The sequence below is a fragment of the Rattus rattus genome, chromosome 9 (assembly GCF_011064425.1).
Source record: "Rattus rattus isolate New Zealand chromosome 9, Rrattus_CSIRO_v1, whole genome shotgun sequence".
NCBI classification, from domain to species: Eukaryota; Metazoa; Chordata; class Mammalia; order Rodentia; family Muridae; genus Rattus; species Rattus rattus.
The window spans coordinates 85640899-85660992 of NC_046162.1; the positions used below are offsets into that span (position 1 = coordinate 85640899).

At 37.9% G+C, this 20094-nt stretch overlaps 1 protein-coding gene and 1 pseudogene across 3 annotated transcripts in view; both read left to right on the forward strand.

Moving 5' to 3' along the window:
- Positions 1 to 20094, forward strand: part of Usp32 (ubiquitin specific peptidase 32) — a 138101-nt gene that overhangs the window by 59145 nt on the left and 58862 nt on the right. For all 3 annotated transcript variants that reach the window (XM_032914005.1, XM_032914006.1, XM_032914007.1), the window contains exons 5-10: positions 3640 to 3799; positions 9047 to 9178; positions 15621 to 15728; positions 18110 to 18225; positions 18442 to 18504; positions 19950 to 20033. In XM_032914005.1, the coding sequence (XP_032769896.1) occupies positions 3640 to 3799; positions 9047 to 9178; positions 15621 to 15728; positions 18110 to 18225; positions 18442 to 18504; positions 19950 to 20033 (663 nt within the window). The remainder of the gene's footprint in view (positions 1 to 3639; positions 3800 to 9046; positions 9179 to 15620; positions 15729 to 18109; positions 18226 to 18441; positions 18505 to 19949; positions 20034 to 20094) is intronic.
- On the forward strand, positions 9278 to 12548 carry LOC116910152 (annotated as a pseudogene).

The following is a 20094-nucleotide window of genomic DNA, read 5'->3' on the forward strand; positions in this document are numbered from 1 at the left end:
AATATAGTAAAAATGGCCATTCTACCAAAAGCGATCTACAGATTCAATGCAATCCCCATCAAAATACCAATCCAATTCTTCAAAGAGTTAGACAGAACAACTTGCAAATTCATCTGGAATAACAAAAAACCCAGGATAGCTAAAACTATCCTCAACAATAAAAGGACTTCAGGGGGAATCACTATCCCAGATCTCAAGCAGTATTACAGAGCAATAGTGATAAAAACTGCATGGTATTGGTACAGAGACAGACAGATAGACCAATGGAACAGAATTGAAGACCCAGAAATGAACCCACACACCTATGGGCACTTGATTTTTGACAAAGGAGCCAAAACCATCCAATGGAAAAAAGATAGCATTTTCAGCAAATGGTGCTGGTTCAACTGGAGGTCAACATGTAGAAGAATGCAGATCGATCCATGCTTATCACCCTGTACAAAGCTTAAGTCCAAGTGGATCAAGGACCTCCACATCAAACCAGATACACTCAAACTAATAGAAGAAAAACTAGGGAAGCATTTGGAACACATGGGCACTGGAAAAAATTTCCTGAACAAAACACCAATGGCTTATGCTCTAAGATCAAGAATCGACAAATGGGATCTCATAAAACTGCAAAGCTTCTGTAAGGCAAAGGACACTGTGGTTAGGACAAAACGGCAACCAACAGATTGGGAAAAGAGCTTTACCAATCCTACAACAGATAGAGGGCTTATATCCAAAATATACAAAGAACTGAAGAAGTTAGACAGCAGGGAGGCAAATAACCCTATTAAAAAATGGGGTTCAGAGCTAAACAGAGAATTCACAGCTGAGGAATGCCGAATGGATGAGAAACACCTAAAGAAATGTTCAACATCGTTAGTCATAAGGGAAATGCAAATCAAAACAACCCTGAGATTTCACCTCACACCAGTGAGAATGGCTAAGATCAAAAACTCAGGTGACAGCAAATGCTGGCGAGGATGTGGAGAAAGGGGAACACTCCTCCATTGTTGGTGGGGTTGCAGACTGCTGCAACCATTCTGGAAATCAGTCTGGAGGTTCCTCAGAAAATTGGACATTGAACTGCCTGAGGATCCAGCTATACCTCTCCTGGGCATATACCCAAAAGATGCCCCAACATATAAAAAAGACACGTGCTCCACTATGTTCATTGCAGCCTTATTTATAATAGCCAGAAGCTGGAAAGAACCCAGATGCCCTTCAACAGAGGAATGGATACAGAAAATGTGGTACATCTACACAATGGAATATTACTCAGCTATCAAAAACAATGACTTTATGAAATTCGTAGGCAAATGGTTGGAACTGGAAACTATCATCCTGAGTGAGCTAACCAAATCACAGAAAGACATACATGGTATGTACTCATTGATAAGTGGCTATTAGCCCAAATGCTTGAATTACCCTAGATGCCTAGAACAAATGAAACTCAAGACGGATGATCAAAATGTGAATGCAGATCGCTCATGAGAGACACAGCCAGAATACAGCAAATACAGAGGCGTATGCCAGCAGGAAACCACTGAACTGAGAACAGGACCCCTGTTGAAGGAATCAGAGAAAGAACTGGAAGAGCTTGAAGGAGCTCGAGACCCCATATGTACAGCAATGCCAACCAACCAGAGTTTCCAGGGACTAAGCCACTACCCAAAGACTATACATGGACTGACCCTGGACTCTGACCTCGTATTGCAATGAATATCCTAGTAAGAGCACCAGTGGAAGGGAAGCCCTGGGTCCTGCTAAGACTGAACCCCTAGTGAACTAGACTGTTGGGAGAGGGGCAGCAATGGGGGGAGGGGGGGGAGGAACACCCATAAGGAAGGGGAGGGGGGGGATGTTTGCCCTGAAACTGGGCAAGGGAATAACACTCGAAATGTATATAAGAAATACTCAAGTTAATAATAAAAAAAAAAAATAAAAAAAATAAAAAGCTTATTGTAATAAATGATGCCAGTACTATTTAGACTTATCCCAGTATCTTAAGAGTTAACTGTGTAAATGTGTACAAATCTGTGGACTTTATACTTCTACTTTATTTTTAGACAAATATGGATAGAGTATGAATAGGATAGAGTCCTTAATCTACAACATGTTTGCAGTATCCTCTTGTATCCCTGTCTCCAATTTGAGACAAGGCTGTCAGTATTGTCTCCATAGTTTGCATTGCATTGATGCTAAGTGTTCTCAAACTAGTAGGCTAAGCATATGATTGTACTTAGTAGGATCCTGCTGAACAATGTAGACAGTGTTTTATGTCTTTTAACATTTCTGTTAGGGTTGGACTTGTTAGGTCCCTGAATGTCAGTCTTTGTTACATTTCCAAGGAGTTGTTTTTTGTTTTTTTTGTTTTTTTTTTCTTTTTCTCAGAGAAGTATCTATTCTTTATTAAACTTAAGAGCTGCAAGGCCCTGGGTTGGTCCCCAGCTCCGAAAAAAAGAGAAAAAAAAAACCAAAAAACTTAAGAGCTGTTGCTCAAGCAGAGGGCTTGTCAGTACACTTTTTTTCAGCCTAGATAGTTCTCTTCTCTAAAGATTTAATAAAACAAATATTGTAATGATAGAATTATAAAGATAGAAGTTGAGAAGAGTATATGTGGAGAGGATTTAGAGAAAGTTAGAGGGGTAAGGTAGGAGATCAGGATGATCACATTTTATTTCTTAAGAGGAAAGCAAAAGATGAAAATGAAATTGTTTCTTTAGTGGGGGGTTGTTGAGATGTGGTTTTATTATGTATTTCTGACTGTCCAAGGACCTGTCATTCCTGTGTAGACCCAGGCTGGCCTAGAACTCATAGAGATCCTCCTGCCTTTGTACTGGGATTAAAGACCTGTATCTCTAAACCTGTCTAGTTTGTTTGTTTTTTAACTCTAATTGATGTATGGAATCCTTATTATCTATTCTAGGCAAGACTTCTGAATAAATTTTTAACTTGCAAATGAAATTTAAATGTTTTAATTTAGGCAACTTTAGTTAAAATATACTAATTTAGATTACAGAGTGCTGATAGATAAGGGATAAGTGAAAATTTGGACTAATTAAATTTTCTTAAGAATAAGAGAAACAAATTTTTTTATATTTTTATTTTATGTGTATGCCTCATTGCCTACATGCATTTATGTGTTCTACATGTGTGCCTGGTTCCTGAAAAACTAAAAGAAGGTTTTAGATCCTCTGAAACTGGAGTTAAGAATATTGTGAGCCACTGTGTAGGTGCTTAGAATTGTGCCTGGGTCCTCTGCAAGAGCAGCCTGTATTTGTAATTATCAAGTCATTCCTCAAGCAGTAGGTTTACTATAAACTGAAACAAATATAAATAGAGCCTTCGGATCTCAGATATATTATAACAAATAAAATGTAGTTTATAATTGGCAGTTGACTACCAAATTGATAATAATTTACAGGTAGCACATAGGTTTTATGCATAGATGTTAACTGAAGTACAGCTGTTTTATTTTTTAAATAACAGTTTGCTTTCCAAGTATGTGTGTTTTGTGGTGTTATTTTAGTAGCGCTTAGTTTTAGGTAGTAGATGGGAAAATGCCAACCACTAATAAGTTTTAAGTTGTTCGGGTTCTAAGTACTTTACCCTAAAATTGTACTAAAAAATGTTTTCATGTTTCAATTTTAGGGTGAAAAGGTAAACTATGAAAAATTCAGAAATTGGCTTCTTCTCAACAAAGATGCTTTTACCTTCTCTCGATGGCTGTTGTCTGGGGGTGTATATGTGACCCTCACTGATGACAGTGACACTCCTACTTTCTACCAAACTCTGGCTGGAGTCACACATTGTAAGTAATGACATTGTATTGTTTCCATTCACCTTTAATAATTTGCCTGATGGTAACAGAATATGCTTATAAAGACGAAAGGGGTTGGTCACTGCTTGTTTCTTCCAGTAATCATTGAGATGCTGGAGCATAGAACGTATAGCCCTCTACTGATTGTCCTTAATAAAGCTGTAGTAGTTTCTTGAGCTGTTTGCTGCTGATTAGCACGATTTATAAACCAAAACAAGAGAGAAATCTAGTATCCAGGAGTTCCCCTGGTTGAAAGGATTCCTGGTAGAGGAAGAACTCATCTTCCTGCCTTTAGTAATCCTAAGCGTTCCTTATCTGCTTCTGGTTTTTGTTTGTTTTGTGTTTTTGGTTTTTTAAGACAGAGTTTCTTCTGGTTGTCCTGGAACTCGTGCTACACACCAGCCTGGCCTGGATCTCAGACATCTGTCTGTCTCTTCCTCCTGAGTGCTGAGATAAAAATTGTGCGTCACCATTGCGTGACTACATGGCTCTTTTAAAAATACGGTTTTAGGATTGAACTCTGGTCCTCATGACTGCACAGCAAGCACTTCACCAACTTAGGCATCTGACCTAGCAGAAGGTCATTTCTTCTCTGTCAAGTTTTTTTTTTTACTTTTTAATTTTATTTATTTACGTACGTACACACCATACCACATTTTTATTACAAAGATGGAAATATGTTTTTACAGGAGGTTAATGAAATTTTTTCAAAGTTAAAATCAGTTAATGTAATTTTTTTGTGTTGAATTTTTTCATTTTATATATTTATTTTTAATGTGTATTGGCGGTTTTTTGCCTATACGTATGTTGGTGTAACTGATGTGTGCCTGGTGCCCTTGGTGGAAAGAAATGGGCATTGGAGCCCCTGAGACTGGAGTTACCAACAGATGTGAACCATCATGTGGGTGCTGGGAATCAAACCCAAGTCCTCTAAAAGAACAGCCAATGTTATGAAATTTTAAAATCATTATGCAAAGTAATATATGCTTCATTGTGGCATATTCGTACATTTTATTTCACTCTTTATCTTTCACCTTTATACCTCCCCCCATCTCTCATCACTTCTCCCCTTCCTTCCTCCAGATAGCCCAGTCTCTACTGCCGTGGCAAATGGAAAATACTGTCTTATTGTTGTTTTGACATAGGGTTTCTCTGTTAGCCTTGGCTGTTTTGGAATTCACTCTGTAGACCAGGTTGGCCTCAAACTAAGACATCCACATACCTTTGCTGTGATTAATGGTGTATACTACTATGTCCAGTTAGGAAGCAATATTCTTAAGTAGAAGTTTTGTGTTTTAAAAATAGTTTTCTTTCCAGTGACTTTTACAGTGTTGTCTCCCCAAGAGGTTATAATGTGCAGTGTGTTTGCTGTTTCCTTAAACCACCTGCTCATGAGTTATGGTCCAGCTTGATTCCTGAAATTCTCATAAAGATGGGAGGAGAGAACTGGCTTCATAAAGTTGTCTTGTGGCCTCAACATGCACTCCTTCTACCCCCATATACACCTACCAATAATAGCAATAATAAAATTAAAGATAAGAAACCTAGGGGCCCAGTTGGTTAAGTTCTTATTCCATAAACATGAATTCAGATACCCACCACCCATGTGGTAGTGCATGTTTGTAATCCTAGTACTGGGGAGGCAGAGACCGAAGATCCCTAGAGCTTATTGTCCAGTTAATCTTGCTAAATTAATAAGTTTCAAGTTCATGGAGAGAGACTCATTTAAGAGACCATGTCTCAAAACATAAGATGGAGGAGGCTAATGAGATTGCTCATTTGGTAAAGTACTTTCTGTACACACATGGAGACCTGAGTTTGGATCCCTGGTACCCACTGAACAGACAGGTGCTGTGATACAGTTCTGTAACTCTGGTGTTAGTAGGAGAGGGCAGAGACGTGAATTCCCAGGGACTCACTTATCACCCAGGCTAGCCAGAAGGCTTAGCTCCAGGTTCAGTGAGAAGGCTTGTCTCACAAAATAAGATGGAGAGCAGTAGAGGAAGACACTTGGCCTCAACCTCTCCATACATGGACACAGGCACCTACATGCATATGTCACACACCCAAATGTACATAATTTTTTTAAAAGTTATCTGATAGTTTCATATATTTATATATTAAATTTTAATCATTTTGCCATTCCTTCCACAGTTCTGTGACTCGCGCCCTCCCTCTTATTTGAACTCTTCTTAACAACTTTCCTGCCTACTTTTTTAAAAGATTTATTTATTATTTATACAGTATTCTGCATATATATATATATATACATACACACACATACATACATATACACACACACACACACACACACATATATATATATATATATATATATATATATATATATATATATATATATATATATATATATATATGCTGGCCAGGAGAGGGCATCATATCTCACTATAGTTGGTTATGAGCAACCATGTAGTTTGCTGGGAATTGAACTCAGGACCTCTAGAAGAACAGCCTGCACTCTTAACCTCGGAACCATCTGTGTTTCATGCTAGGAAGTAGGAAACAGACAAATACTTTTACTGTCAAGTATAATAAAGTAAAATAACCCCATAAGCCAACTTATCATGCTCCTTTAAGGCCACTGAAGACATGCAGATGCAAAGAAATCTGTAAAGAGCAAAAGCTGAGCTGCACGTGAGTGGCGCTTCCTAAGCAGTGTGAAGGGATGTAGGAAGCTTCCATCTGAGAGCAGACGCTGACCTTCCAGGAAGGCGAGGGAACCATAGCTCTGGCTAGGAGGCAGAGAAACTTTTCTCGGATTTGAGTTTGAAGAAACACCAAATGGAGAGACTATCCTCTCTGCTCATTTAGTCTCACAATTAGAAACATTGCTGTAACTGGATTCTGTCTAAAAACTAAAAAAAGACATCTTATGGGAGAAAAAAAAGAAGCACTTTCCCAGGATCTAATGGGGAGGAAGGGTAAGTAGGAAGAACACAGAGGATTCATAGGGAAGTGTAAAGTAACTCTGTGATTGGACAGGAGTAGATAATATATCATTTACCCAGACCAGTAGATACACAACACAAAAGAAGTCCAAGGTAAATATGGACTTGGAGAGAAATTGTATCAGTCAGTGTATTTTCAGCAGTTATAAGATGTACCATGCTGGGGGAGGGGGGTGTCACAGTCAAAGTGTATGAGGATAAGGGTATGTGGGAAATTGCTACCTTTACTCCATGTTGCTGTAAACCCAAAATGTCTCTCTAAAAAGATAAGTCTGATTTATAAAACAGAATGACCTTGCAATCTTACAGTTTCAGAATATCACAATTTTAAATTTAAACTTTGTCTCATGACTTCATGGTTCTAAAGTCTAGATGTTTTATGGTGTCTTACAGTTTTACAGTCTGCAGTTTCAAAGACTTAAAAAAAAGACTTACCAAATATTTTATTTCTTTTTGCTTTTTGTTTTTTTTTTTTTTTTTAGTGATTTATTGTTATGTGTACTGATTGGTGTTTTGACTGCATGTATGTCTGTGTGAGGGTGTTGGATCCCCTGGAACCGAAGTTACAGACAGTTGTGGGCTGCCATGTGGTTGCTAGGAATTGAATCTGGGTCCTCTGGAAGAATAGCCAGTACTCTTAACCTCTGAGCCATCTGTCCAGCCCCTCAAACATTTTGGCAAATATTGATAAGGTTGTTCATAGGATCTCTGTGGCAACCTAAAAGTTTTCCTGTTGTTTTCTATGTGTTTGTGTGTTCCATGTTCTTTTCTGTAGATATTGATTAAATTAGTGTTTCTCTTCTATCTGAAGAATGTCTTTGGTATTCATTTTTGTACACTTCTGTTATTGTTAAATACTGTGTTGTCTCACAAAGCCCTCATATTTTCTGTATTTTTAAGAATGATGTTGATAGTTTTTGTTGTTGTTTTTATTACTTTGCCTTTTTACTTCTTGCCCTTTTTCTTTGAAGCTATTTATCTTATTTTCTTTGCTTATTTTGTAATATTTATTTTGATTTTGTTACTATCCCCTCCCTAGTCTTCTTCCCAAGAGTTTGCTTTGTGGAGCCCTAGTTCTCACTCTGGGAATTTTCCTTTAGTTCCTAGGCAGGTTTCAGCGGGTTTCATTCACTCTATCTAACACACATTAGCTGCCAAAACAACCTACAGCTGTGCAGGTCTCTGGACTTCTCCGCACAATGTTTTCATCATGTTCTTCTCCAATGTTTCAGCTACCTCAACCTCCTTGCACTGACCTCCATTCGTAAAGAGTGAAATCTCTGTATTGAGACTCCTTACCTTTTGCCACTGTGAAGATGTAGGCACAGGCAAAAGCAGGACAGTAGATTGCTCACCTGATATAGTAGCTTCTTGATCTCAGGATCGAAGTCCTGCACTGCCTGCTCTCGAATTCCTGTGACTGCTTGATTTATATAGTTGTGTAAATAGTTGCTAGCCATTTATGGACAGAGGGCAAGTCTGAGGCCAGTTGATATTTCATTATGGCCAAAAGGGAACAGTCCCAGAATTATATTTTAGTAATATAACTTTGAGTACCATGCTTCACTGAGAATACAATATTTGCATGCTTCCTAAATTTTATTTTAATTGCTTGGGAGGGAAACAGAAACATTTAAAATGAGCATTCACCAGGAGTGATAGCACATGCCTCTTAATCCCAACATTCGAGAAGCAGAGTTCAAGGCCATCCTGCTCTGCTCTACAAAGGGAGTTCCAGGACAGCCAGGGCTGTTATACAGAAAGATCCTATCTCAAAAAGCAGAAGGAAAAAAATAAACAAAAGTAATCATGCTTGGAATTTGTCTCTTTTCATATTCATCCTTTCATGATGTTACTGTTTGATATTGTGCATGTTGTGTTAGCTGTGCGAATTAAATGTGGGCCCTGCTATAGTTACCATCTGACCAGGAGAGAAGATAATGCACACAAAATTTAAATCTAAGATGGAGTTTGAAAATGACTGGAATGGATTAGTAGTATATGATTTTAGATTTTAGTAGTCTGTTTAATGAGAAATTATAGTTTATATTTCTCTGAGTTTTAAAAGTCTCTTGCTTTTGTTATTTTTATTTCATTTTCTTAAAAATTTTAGTTATGATTAAGTTTATTTTTTTAATGTGGTATTTGTTCATAATTGGTTTTAGTAGTTGAATTGAAAGAATATGCCCTTTAAAGATATATCAGGATAATAAACTAATGGCCCAAAAGGGCGTTCTGAGTTTATAACCTTGTTTTATTTGCTTCTTAGTGGAAGAGTCAGACATCATTGATCTGGAGAAACGCTATTGGCTACTGAAGGCCCAATCCCGTACTGGACGTTTTGACTTAGAGACCTTTGGTCCATTGGTTTCACCACCTATTCGCCCTTCTCTGAGTGAAGGTAGGAAATGTTCCTTGGTTTTGTTTTGTTTTGTTTTGTTTTGTTTTGTTTTGGTTTGGTTTTTTTGTTTGTTTGTTTTTTGCTGTTTCTGTTTTTTTTTTAAACAAAGCCCAAATGTCCATTCAGTAAGTAAATAGACTGAATCAAGTAAATAACCTGAATCAATCTTATTTCTAACCAAAACAAATTTAACTCTCACAAACTATATTCCTGTAGATCTCATAGCTCTTTGCTTAATAGTGTAGTGATGAGGAGAAACCTAAGGTCATTGTCCTTAGCTTCATATTTTACTTGTGTGATCTTGCCTAAGTCAGTTAGCCCTCTGTCCTTCCATGTACAGTTGATGTAACCATGCATCAGTAGTATGACAGTGCTCTACTAAAGAGTGTCAGTGGGTGGGATGTGCTCAGGTTTCCTCACATGATCTATTTCTTCCTCAGCCACCTGTTTTCATTCATATAAGACTTCACTGGTCTTCCTGTCCCTGAAAAAGAGAATAGAAGCTTCTAGATAAAAGTATCTTTGAGGGACCCAGCTAGGCAATCACTCAGGCTTCCCCAGGCTAGAGAGTGCCGAGTATGGAAAGCCATGTCTGGGGTGGCTGCAGCAGTGGAGGAGGATGGGGGGCGCTACGACAGAGTGAATGACATACATGGCCTGGGGTACTCTTTTGATGAGCCTGGCCAAGGCCCGGGGTCTGTGTGAAGAGGACTAAGGATTAAGTAGGATGTCAACTGAGACAGAACTTCAAGTAGCTGTGAAAACCAACAATAAGAAAAGACTCCAGGAAGAAAGTTCAGGAGCACAGTGAAGCCACTTTGATAAAGAGATTTAAAGGCGAAGTGATCCCATACAAAGCCAAGCCAATTGGGATTGATGAAGTGTCTGCAGCTCGGGGAGACAAGTTATGCCTAGAGGAGAACATAAACAGAAATCTTTTTTACCATCTTCTTTGGAGGAATCAAAATCTCATGCCCTTCAGCATCACCATACTGTTCACAAAATTTCCTACATTGTGAAGGACATCACAGATCACCAGGCTTTTGGATCTGTTTGAAGGAAGGAAGGAAGGAAGGAAGGGAATCACAGATTTGTGGCCATCCAAACAGCCCAGGTGGCTGAACCTGTTATCCTGGACTTGAGAGATCTTTTTCAACTCATCTGTGAGCTGAAGCAAAGAGAAGAATTGGAAAAAAGGCACAAAAGGATAAGCAGTGTGAATAACCTGTGTACCAGGTTCCCACCAGCCAAAAGAAGGAAGGTGTTTATGATGTGCCAAAAAGTCAACCTAATGGCCAGCTGCTGGCAGATTTCAAAGTGCGCTTTGCTGCAGCCACGCAGAACGGAAACCTATTAGTGGGCTTTGATGAGCTTCTTGAGGCAGCCAAGGCTGTGACCCAATTAGAACTTTTTGGAGACATGTCCACCCCTCCTGATATAACCTCTCCCTATTCCTGCAACCTAGGTAATGCCTTTCTCTCATTGTCATCCCAGGTGCTTCCAGGGAGTGCAGATGGGTTTGACTCTATGTCTTTCGGCGCTGCTGCCATATCCTCAGGTTATGTCACTATGGGCACTGTGCTCCCATCCTCTGGGACCAGCAGCCTCTTGTTCAACAGCACATCACCATGAGTGCTCAGCCACCCATCACTCAGGTGATACCAGGAGCTCAGCCCATCTCGTGGGGCCAGCCAGGTCTCTTTCCTGCAACCCAGCAAAGCAGCCCTGGCCAATTGTGGCTGGGCAGTTCCCACCAGCTGCCTTCATGCTCACACAGACTGTTATTCCTTTACCAGCTGCCATGTTCCAAGGTCCCCTCAGCCCCTTGCAACCGTCCCAGGCACGAATGACTCTGCCAGGTCAAGTTCACAGAGTGACAAGCCCAAGCAGAAAATGAGGAGAGAAATGTTTAAGGATTTCCAGATCCAGCTTCTACCTGTACCCTCCCGAAACCCTGACCAGCCCTCCCTGACCTGTACCTCAGAAACCTTCTCTAGTTACTTCAATAAAGTCAGGGTGGCACAGATACAGACAACTGTGATGACTTTGACATCTCCCAAGTGAGCTTATCCCCTGTGACTTCTACTACACCATCTACCAACTCACCTCCAACCCCAGCCCCTAGGCAGAGCTCTCCATCCAAATCATCAGCATCCCACACCAGTCATCTGGCATACATGACATCTTTGAAGAAGGCTTTGAAAGTTTCTCAGCCGGTTGGGGATTTAGCTCAGTGGTAGAGCACTTGCCTAGCAAGCGCAAGGCCCTGGGTTCAGTCCCCAGCTCCGAGAAAAAAAAAAAAAAAAAAAGTTTCTCAGCAAGAGTGAAGAACAAGAAACTCCTGATGGATCACAGGCCTCCTCTACCAGTGATCCATTTGGGGAGCCCAGTGATGTGCCAGCCCAGTGATGATAATATAAGACCACAAGACAGTAGCTAGATAGCGTAGGTTTGGGAGCCAGAGCCTCTCTATGTGCAGATCAACAGACCTAAGAAATAGCTTCATGACTGACATGGGAATCCACAGTGCAACAGGCTCTCCTTGGTCTCTCACCTCACCTCATCCCACAGAAAAACTCACAGTTGCCCAGTGAAACCACCAAAAGAGGGAACAGAGTGTTTTTTGGTAACCAATGGCAAATACTTATGGCAGCACAAAAAAAAAAAAAAAACACCACCACCAACAACAACACCCCACAAAAGTACTTTTAAAAAAAACCAACAAACAGAACCCAACATTAATCACAAGTCAAGCCAAAGCTTAACCAACAAATACCTTGAGCTCTCTCAGCCAGGTCTAAGACGCCCCTGGATTTGAAAACGTTACTGTGTTTTCCTTTTGCTACCTGTTGACCACTGTAGAGACCACAGATTGGGAGTGGCAGGCATCAGAGAATTGAAACAAGGTTGGCACGGACTCAATTTAGGCCAAAGCAAGGGCTCCTTTGTGACCACAGTGTCATCCTCCATATGTCTTTCGGTTGTGGTGACGTGTACGTGGCGTCTCTCCACAGGGCCTAGTCTGCTTTTAAGAATTAATGGATGTACAAATTTTTGTATTGCTTTTGATTTTTTTAGAAATGGGTGAAGAAGTCTAAATGGGGGAGGGAAAGCCTCTTATGAAGTGAATTAACTTGAAATCACAAGACAATTAAGTGGTTGGTGATTCATTATGATCAAGAAGGTTCCCAAAACAACTCTTTAGTGTCTTGCATCCTGGTGAAGAAAGAAGGCTTTTGAATACAAACTTCATTCTGGGGGTAGGAAAGGACGTCAGATCCCATTGATGAGAAAGATGGACAATGCATCCAGTTTCCTCAGAAAGTCTGACCTCTTGAGGACAGTAAAACGATGTCTTTATTTTTCTGATAAAAAAAAAAGAATATCTCTGAGATCTAGTATAGCTCCAGTATTTTTTTTTCCTTTTAAAAATAAAATAAGGAATATTGGGTGTTGGTGGTACATGCATTTAATCCCAGCACTGCAATGGGATCTCTGAGTTTGTGTCCAGCCTGATCTACAAAAGGAATTCAAGGACAGCCAAGACTGCACAAAGAAACCCTGTCTTAAAAAATCAAAGAAATAAAAAAATAAATAAAAGAATATAAAGAACCATTGTGGATGACACTATAAACATCATATTTGAAATCTGAATATTTGGGTTTTGCTTTTGATTATTATGTCATTTTAGTTTTTTACTTCTTTTTCACTTATATTTATTATGTTATATAAGTTTTGCCTGAATATATATGTATATGCACCATGTGCATGCCCGGGCCTCTCAGATGGGATCCTCTGAAACTGGAGTTACAGCTGGTAGTAGCCACCATGTAGGTGCTGAGAATTAAATCTTGAGTCCTCTGTAAGAACACAATGCTGTAACCAGATGAGCCTTCTTTCCAGCCTAGTTTTTAACTTAAATTTTTGAACTCTTCTTGGGAAATTTATCTTTATAATTTTATTATTTTGTTTTTGTTTTCATTTTCTTGTATATGGGTGTTTTGTCTACATGTATATCTGTGTACCGTGAATGTGCCTGGTGCCTTCACAAAGGTCAGAGGAAGGCATTAGATCCCCTAGGACTGGACTTAAACATGGTAGCTATGAATGACCATGTGAGTGCTGGGATATAAGCCCAAGTCTTCCAGAAGTGCATTCAGTGCTTTTAACTGTAGAGCCGCCATCTCCAGCCCATTTTTGTTGTTGAGACAGGAACTCATGTGACATAAACTCACTTCAAACTCAATATCTAGCTAAGGATGATCTTTAACTCTGTCTCCCTAAGTGCTAGGATTATAGACATATACCACTGTGCCTGGCTTACATAGTTCCCTGAAATTGAAACTGAAACAGTAAGTTAAATAGATTCTTGAAACATAGGATCTACCTTTTATTTTTTTTTTTAAATACCTAGGATATTTCAATAGTATTCCTTAGTAGAATACTACACTCTTGGTCTCTCTCTCTCTCTCTCTCTCTCTCTCTCTCTCTCTCTCTCTCACACACACACACACACACACACACACACACACACACACACACACACAGAGAGAGAGAATGAGTGTGTGTGTTTGAATTTTCACTTAAGCATGTGCACACACATGCTATGGTACACATATGGAGCTTAGAGGACAGCTTGTTGAGAGCAGGTTCTCTTCAACCATGTGGATTTCAGTAATCTAACTCAGTGATCTGGCAGCCTTAGCTTCCTCAGCCATCTCTCTGGCAAGTACCGAGGTTTCTACCCATTCAACAATGTAGTTCTATTTTTATCTTTTGAGAATTAGGTGATTGGTGTGTTGGATTGTTGATGTTCTTGGGGACAGTGTATGTAGAGAAAGGTTGGAAGTGGATATAATTAACATATATTGTTTACACATATGAAATTGTCAAAATAAGCTAAAATTAAATTCTATTGGAAAGAAACTGGGAGATTTATACATAATTTTATTTGAAACTGTACATAGTTTATTTTAAAAAATGAAAAATCAGAAGATGAAATTTTAAGTTTGTGTCTTTTTCTGAAATTTAAAATACTTACATGTGAAAGATTAAGTTTTATAAAAAAAAGGTACTATCGTAGAGTTTCTCATAGTAATGTATTTGCTTTTCCAGGAAAAGTTTTATGAAAGTTTATTAATGATGCAGTAATATATATTTGAAATATTCACATAATATGCTCAATTTTCTCTCTCCTTTTGCTCTTTTCTCCTGTCTTTATATGGATAATTGTTACAATTTCTGACCTTTCTGTATTCTTAATTTTCATTTGTCACCTTTGAAAATGTAGATGTCTTTAAGCTATTAGATAATTTGTACTAGAGGAAAAAAACAGACACAAGCAAGTATTAAAGGAGTGTAGGGGTTGGGGATTTGGCTCAGTGGTAGAGCGCTTGCCTAGGAAGCGCAAGGTCCTGGGTTCGATTCCCCAGCCCCGAAAAAAAAAAAGAAAAAAAAAAAAGGAGTGTAATGTGTCCTGCTGGGGGAATGGGTTTCAGTTGTAATTATACTATAGGAAAAAGAAATGTTTCCTTAGAAAATTGGAAGCTTTTGTTGTTGTTGTTTGTTTTGTTTTGTTTTTTGTTGTTGTTAATGTAGCTACTTGTCTTAGGGTTTTATTGCCGTGAGAAGACACCATGACTACAGTAATTCTTTTTTTTTTTTAAAGATTTATTTATTATATATGAGTACACTGTAGCTGTCTTCAGACACACCAGAAGAGGGCATCGGATCTCCTTACAGATGGTTGTGAGCCACCATGTGGTTGCTGGGATTTGAACTCAGGACCTCTGGAAGAGCAGTCGGGTGCTCTTAACCGCTGAGCCATCTCTCCAGCCCGACTACAGTAATTCTTAAAAAGAAAACATTTCATTGGGGCTGGATTACAGTTTCACAGGTTTAGTCTGTTATCATCATGGGAGAAAGTGTGGCAGATACAGTGCTGGAGCTGAGAGTTCGACTTTTTTTTTTTTTTTTTTAAAGATTTATTATATATTAGTACACTGCAGCTATCTTCAGACACACCAGAAGAGAGCATCAGATCTCATTACAGATGGCTGTGAGTCACCATATGGTTGCTGGGAATTGAACTCAGGACCCCTGAAGAGCAGTCAGTGCTCTTAACCACTGAGCCATCTCTCCAGCCCTCAGGTTCTGCATCTTGATCCACTGGCAGCAGCAGGAGACTGTGTGACACATTGGGCATAGCTTGAACAAAGGAGACTTCAAAGGCCATACCATAGTGACACAGTGACATAGTGACAAGGCCAAACCTCCTAATAGTGTCACTCTCTATGAACCAAGCATTCAAACTCATGAGTCTGAGGACCATTCCTATTCAAAACACTACACCATACATTCTTAACTTCATAAACATGTTTGCATAACATTAGGAAGTTTGTTGACTGTGATTTATACTATCTTTATTTTTATCATTTTATAGGTTTATTTAATGCTTTTGATGAAAATCGTGACAATCACATAGACTTCAAGGAGATATCCTGTGGATTATCAGCCTGCTGCAGGGGCCCCCTGGCTGAAAGACAAAAATGTAAGTGTGTTAAACAGTGTCTGTGAAGTGTCACATTATGATGTTCTGTAAAGACAGAATTAGCTTTCATCCATTTAACATTTGTGAGTTAAGGATTGAGTTCCTTAACTCTTAAGTTGCCAAATAGTGATCTTGTAATTGGTGATTAGTGAGTTAAGTCTAAGGAAGCATCAACATAGTTTGGATTCTTTTATGTTATTAATAAAATCGATTTTCCTGCAAAATCTGTAATTCATAATAAATTACAATAAATAGGAAAACAATTTTTTTTGAGACAGGGTCTTACCTTGGGCTGCTCTGGCACTCTTGACTTTCCTCTCTCTGCTAGAATACTAAAATTGAGGTTCAAGCCACCATGCTAACTGAAAATTTTAAATATTAGGAAATATGTTGTTAGTCTATAGAGTATTTTGTTTCCTGCATAATTTGAAACATAGCTCATTGTATTTCATTTATGTACATTAATATTCTATTCACAAGATAAGTTTGTAATTGGACATAATTTTCTCAAAATCAAAAAAAAAATCGGCATCTTTTACCTAACAGTCTGAAAGCATAATTTATAAGCATAAATATATATTATATTAAATAAATCATAACCATTTTGAGGGATTGTGACAATTTACTTGGGATTTAGCATAAATATATTTTCAAAGGTTCTTTTTGATTTCTTAAAATGGAGCTTCACAAATATCTGTTTTGGTATTGTGTTTGATATTTTTTAGATCTGTTATAGTAATGTAACCTGAATTGATTTACTATAATAATTACATATTAGAAGGGGTTAAAGAGGCCTCTTCTTTGCTGGGGGGTGAAGGGGTGTTGAGACAGGATTTTTCTTTGTAGTCCTGGTTGTTTTGGAACTCTTTTCTGTAGACCAGACTAGCCCTAAGATTTGCTTACCTCTGCCTCCCAAATTCTAAGATTAAGTCATATACTACTATACTGAGTTTATGAAGGGATTTCGTTGTTTTTGTTTTTGTTTTGTTTTGTTTGAGACAGAGTTAATCTAAATAACAGTCTTGTCTGACTTGGAATTTGCTCTGTAGACCAGGCTGGCCTCGAACTCGGAGATCTACCACTTTCTGCCTTCCAAGTGCTGGGATTAAAGATGTACAGATCTAGGGTTGTTTTTTTTTTTTTTTTTTTTTTTTTTTTTTCATTGTTCCAAACTGGTTTTATGGAAGATGGTTTCTTATTAAAATATCTGTATTTACTTATTTGTTAATTTATTCATTTGTTTTGTTGAGATGAAGTCTTAACTATGTAGCTCAGACTGACCTTGAACTCATAAAAATCCAATTTCCCAAGTACTAGCATTAAAGGCATATATTAACATACCCAGCAAAATTTTTTTCATTGAAATTTAATGTCTTTAAGAAATTAAAACCTCTGTTGCTCACTTGATGTTAATTATTGCCTCTCAAAATTTAAAGTTTTGGGTCAGTGAAGTGACTTGATGGGTAAGAAAGCTCACCACCAAGTCAGACAACTTGCATTGGATCAGAGGGAACTTCCCACATGGTAGAAAGAGAGGACTGACTCACACAAGGTGTCCTCAGACTTCTATGTACACTCAAATACATACACTAAATAAATGTAATTTAAAATAGTTTTTAAATTTTAAGTCTTCTTTGGTGTTTTGTTTTGTTTTTGCTGGTCAACTAGAAGTTGACAAACCATAGTGATTTATGTAGAGTTAATTAGTTATGTGGTAATTGTCTAATTCTTTCCATATAAAGTTTGTACATAAACTTTACTAAGGAATTGAGATTACACCTTACAAAATATTAAATGTAAATTATATTCTCTAGACAGATAAAGTAGAAGTTGGGAGTCTAATTCTCAACGTAGATGGGAATTTCAAGCATAGAAGAAAAAGATCTTCAATGATCAGTCTTGAGTGAGAAACTAACTTAAGGGAGGAAATACAACTGACTGAGTGTAAAGACTAACTTAAGAGAAGGGTGTGTAGCTGAGTGTAAAGAAAAGAATATGCACAGATGTCCAAGTCTCGAGTTTGATTCAGCAACACCAGAGAGAAATTCAAAGATTTATGTTGCCTCTTGAAAATGTAATGTTTCTTATAGAATGACTTAGCCCTTTCTTTCTAGTGTATAAGAAAGGTAGCTCTGGATTTGGCTGATAGATAGGTCTTTTTAACCTGGGTAGGGTAGTCATGAAGTCTGATCACAGTTCCACATGTTACAATAATGCTAATAATATAATGCTATATATAGTATGGCCTCCTCCTGATGAGAACTGCTACAGTACATACTGGCTTAGAAAACTAAGTAATTGTACAGAGTAGCTTCTAATGAAATGCATCGTATTTCAGGATCTAAAAGTGATTTCCCTTCATAAGAGTTTCTTGTCATTAGTTTGTTTCAAGGTGTTTGATATTGACCGTGATGGAGTTCTCTCCAGGGTTGAACTGAAAGACATGGTGGTTGCTCTTTTAGAGGTCTGGAAAGATAACCGCACTGATGATATCCCTGTAAGTTCTGATTCTTTTTGTTTGTTGGTTGGTTTTTGAGACAGGGTTTTAATGTAGCTAAAACTGACATGTGCTATGCCCCATGTCCTGCTAAGTTCTGATTTTTCGATAGATAGATAGAATGAATGTTTGAAAAAAAAAAAGGAAAAATGAATTGTTTTTTATATATGGGGGGACTAAAAAATATACATTACTCTTTTGAATTTCTTTTTAAAGGAATTACATATGGATCTATCAGACATTGTAGAAAGAATATTGAATGCACATGATACCACAAAGGTGAGACTGGCTATAAGTAATTTAATTTTTCTAAAAATACTATGTATGCTAAATCAAGATGTATAGTTTAAACAATAGTCAAATGACTCTTTTGCATTATCACCACTTACCTGGTCCTGTGGTAAAATACATCCACATAATCTCTAAAAATAGAGATCTATTCCATCTTAAGCAGCAACTCTATGAAGTCTAATATATGAATTAAGTAGACTCCTCCCTTGACAGCTTTAGTTTATAGTCTTTATTTCTTCCATTTAATAAATTATGCTAAGATTAGCTTTATTATTGAATAAAGGAAACCAAACAGTATCTGTTACTTAACTCTATTATATCAGATTTAAAAACAGAAGGAAAGCTAACAGTGGCAGAAGCTGAGGTTGGAATTTCTGGGGTGAAGAATCTTTTAGATGAGGCTGTGAGACTGTGAGGCCAAGGAAGTTTATTTACAAACAGTCACTCCTTGGAATTAGTTAGTTTGGTAAGACTTATTGGTAGCAGTATCATAACAGACTTACTTCTGTAGCCTGAAAGTTTTATCTGTCTCTGAAAAATTGAAAATTATGTGAAAAAAATATGTGAAGTACATTTGAAGTAATTTAAATCTTTTCATTCAAATACTGACATGTACTTAGTAGCAGGCGAGTAAAGAATAGGCCATAATGGTGTTGTATAATTGAAGTTTAGAAAAAAATTAAGTCAGTTTTCTTGTTTGTTTTGCTTTTGTTTTTTGAGAGAGGGTTTCTGTGTGTATCCCTGGATGACCAAACTGGCCTTGAACTTAGAGATCTGCCTGCCTCTGCCTCCTGAGTGCTGGCATTAAAGGCATGAGCCACGACTTCCTGGCTTTAGTATTATACTTTTATGTTAAATGGAGTTTCTCTTTCTGGCTCCAGTGACCATTGGGATTGTTTAGGGACTCAAATTGCCATGTAACCATGACAGTTTAGAATATGACTTGGATATTTTACTGACTCGACTGGTGCTATACTATACACTGTGCCAACGATATCTCACAGTTTATCTAAAACATCTATTTTTTTAAAAGATTTATCTATTTATTATATTTTAGTACACAGCAGAAGAGGGCATCAGATCTCATTACAGATGGTTGTGAGCCACCATGTGGTTGCTGGGATTTGAACTCAGGACCTCTGGAAGAGCAGTCAGTGCTCTTAACCACTGAATCAGTAGCTCAGGTTGATCTTTGCTCTGGGTAACCAGAAGTGACCTTGAATTTCTGATCCTCCTGCTGCTTCTCCAACTATAGGAATTGCAGATTTGTTTAACATTTTATCACTTGTAAACTCATACTAATTTTGATACTTCTTATGTGAGCCCATCGTATCTTCTGTACATTATGGTTTGCTTTTTAAAATATTTTATTCCTGTGCTATATAGTAATTGACATTAATGACAGGCAGTCAATTTGAATGTCCCTATTTTAGATGGGCCATCTTACTCTCGAAGACTATCAGATATGGAGTGTGAAAAATGTTCTTGCCAATGAGTTTTTGAATCTCCTCTTCCAGGTATGTTTAAGGCAAATGACAGATTTGGAGAGGGTAATGGTATACTAGTGATTCTGTGTCT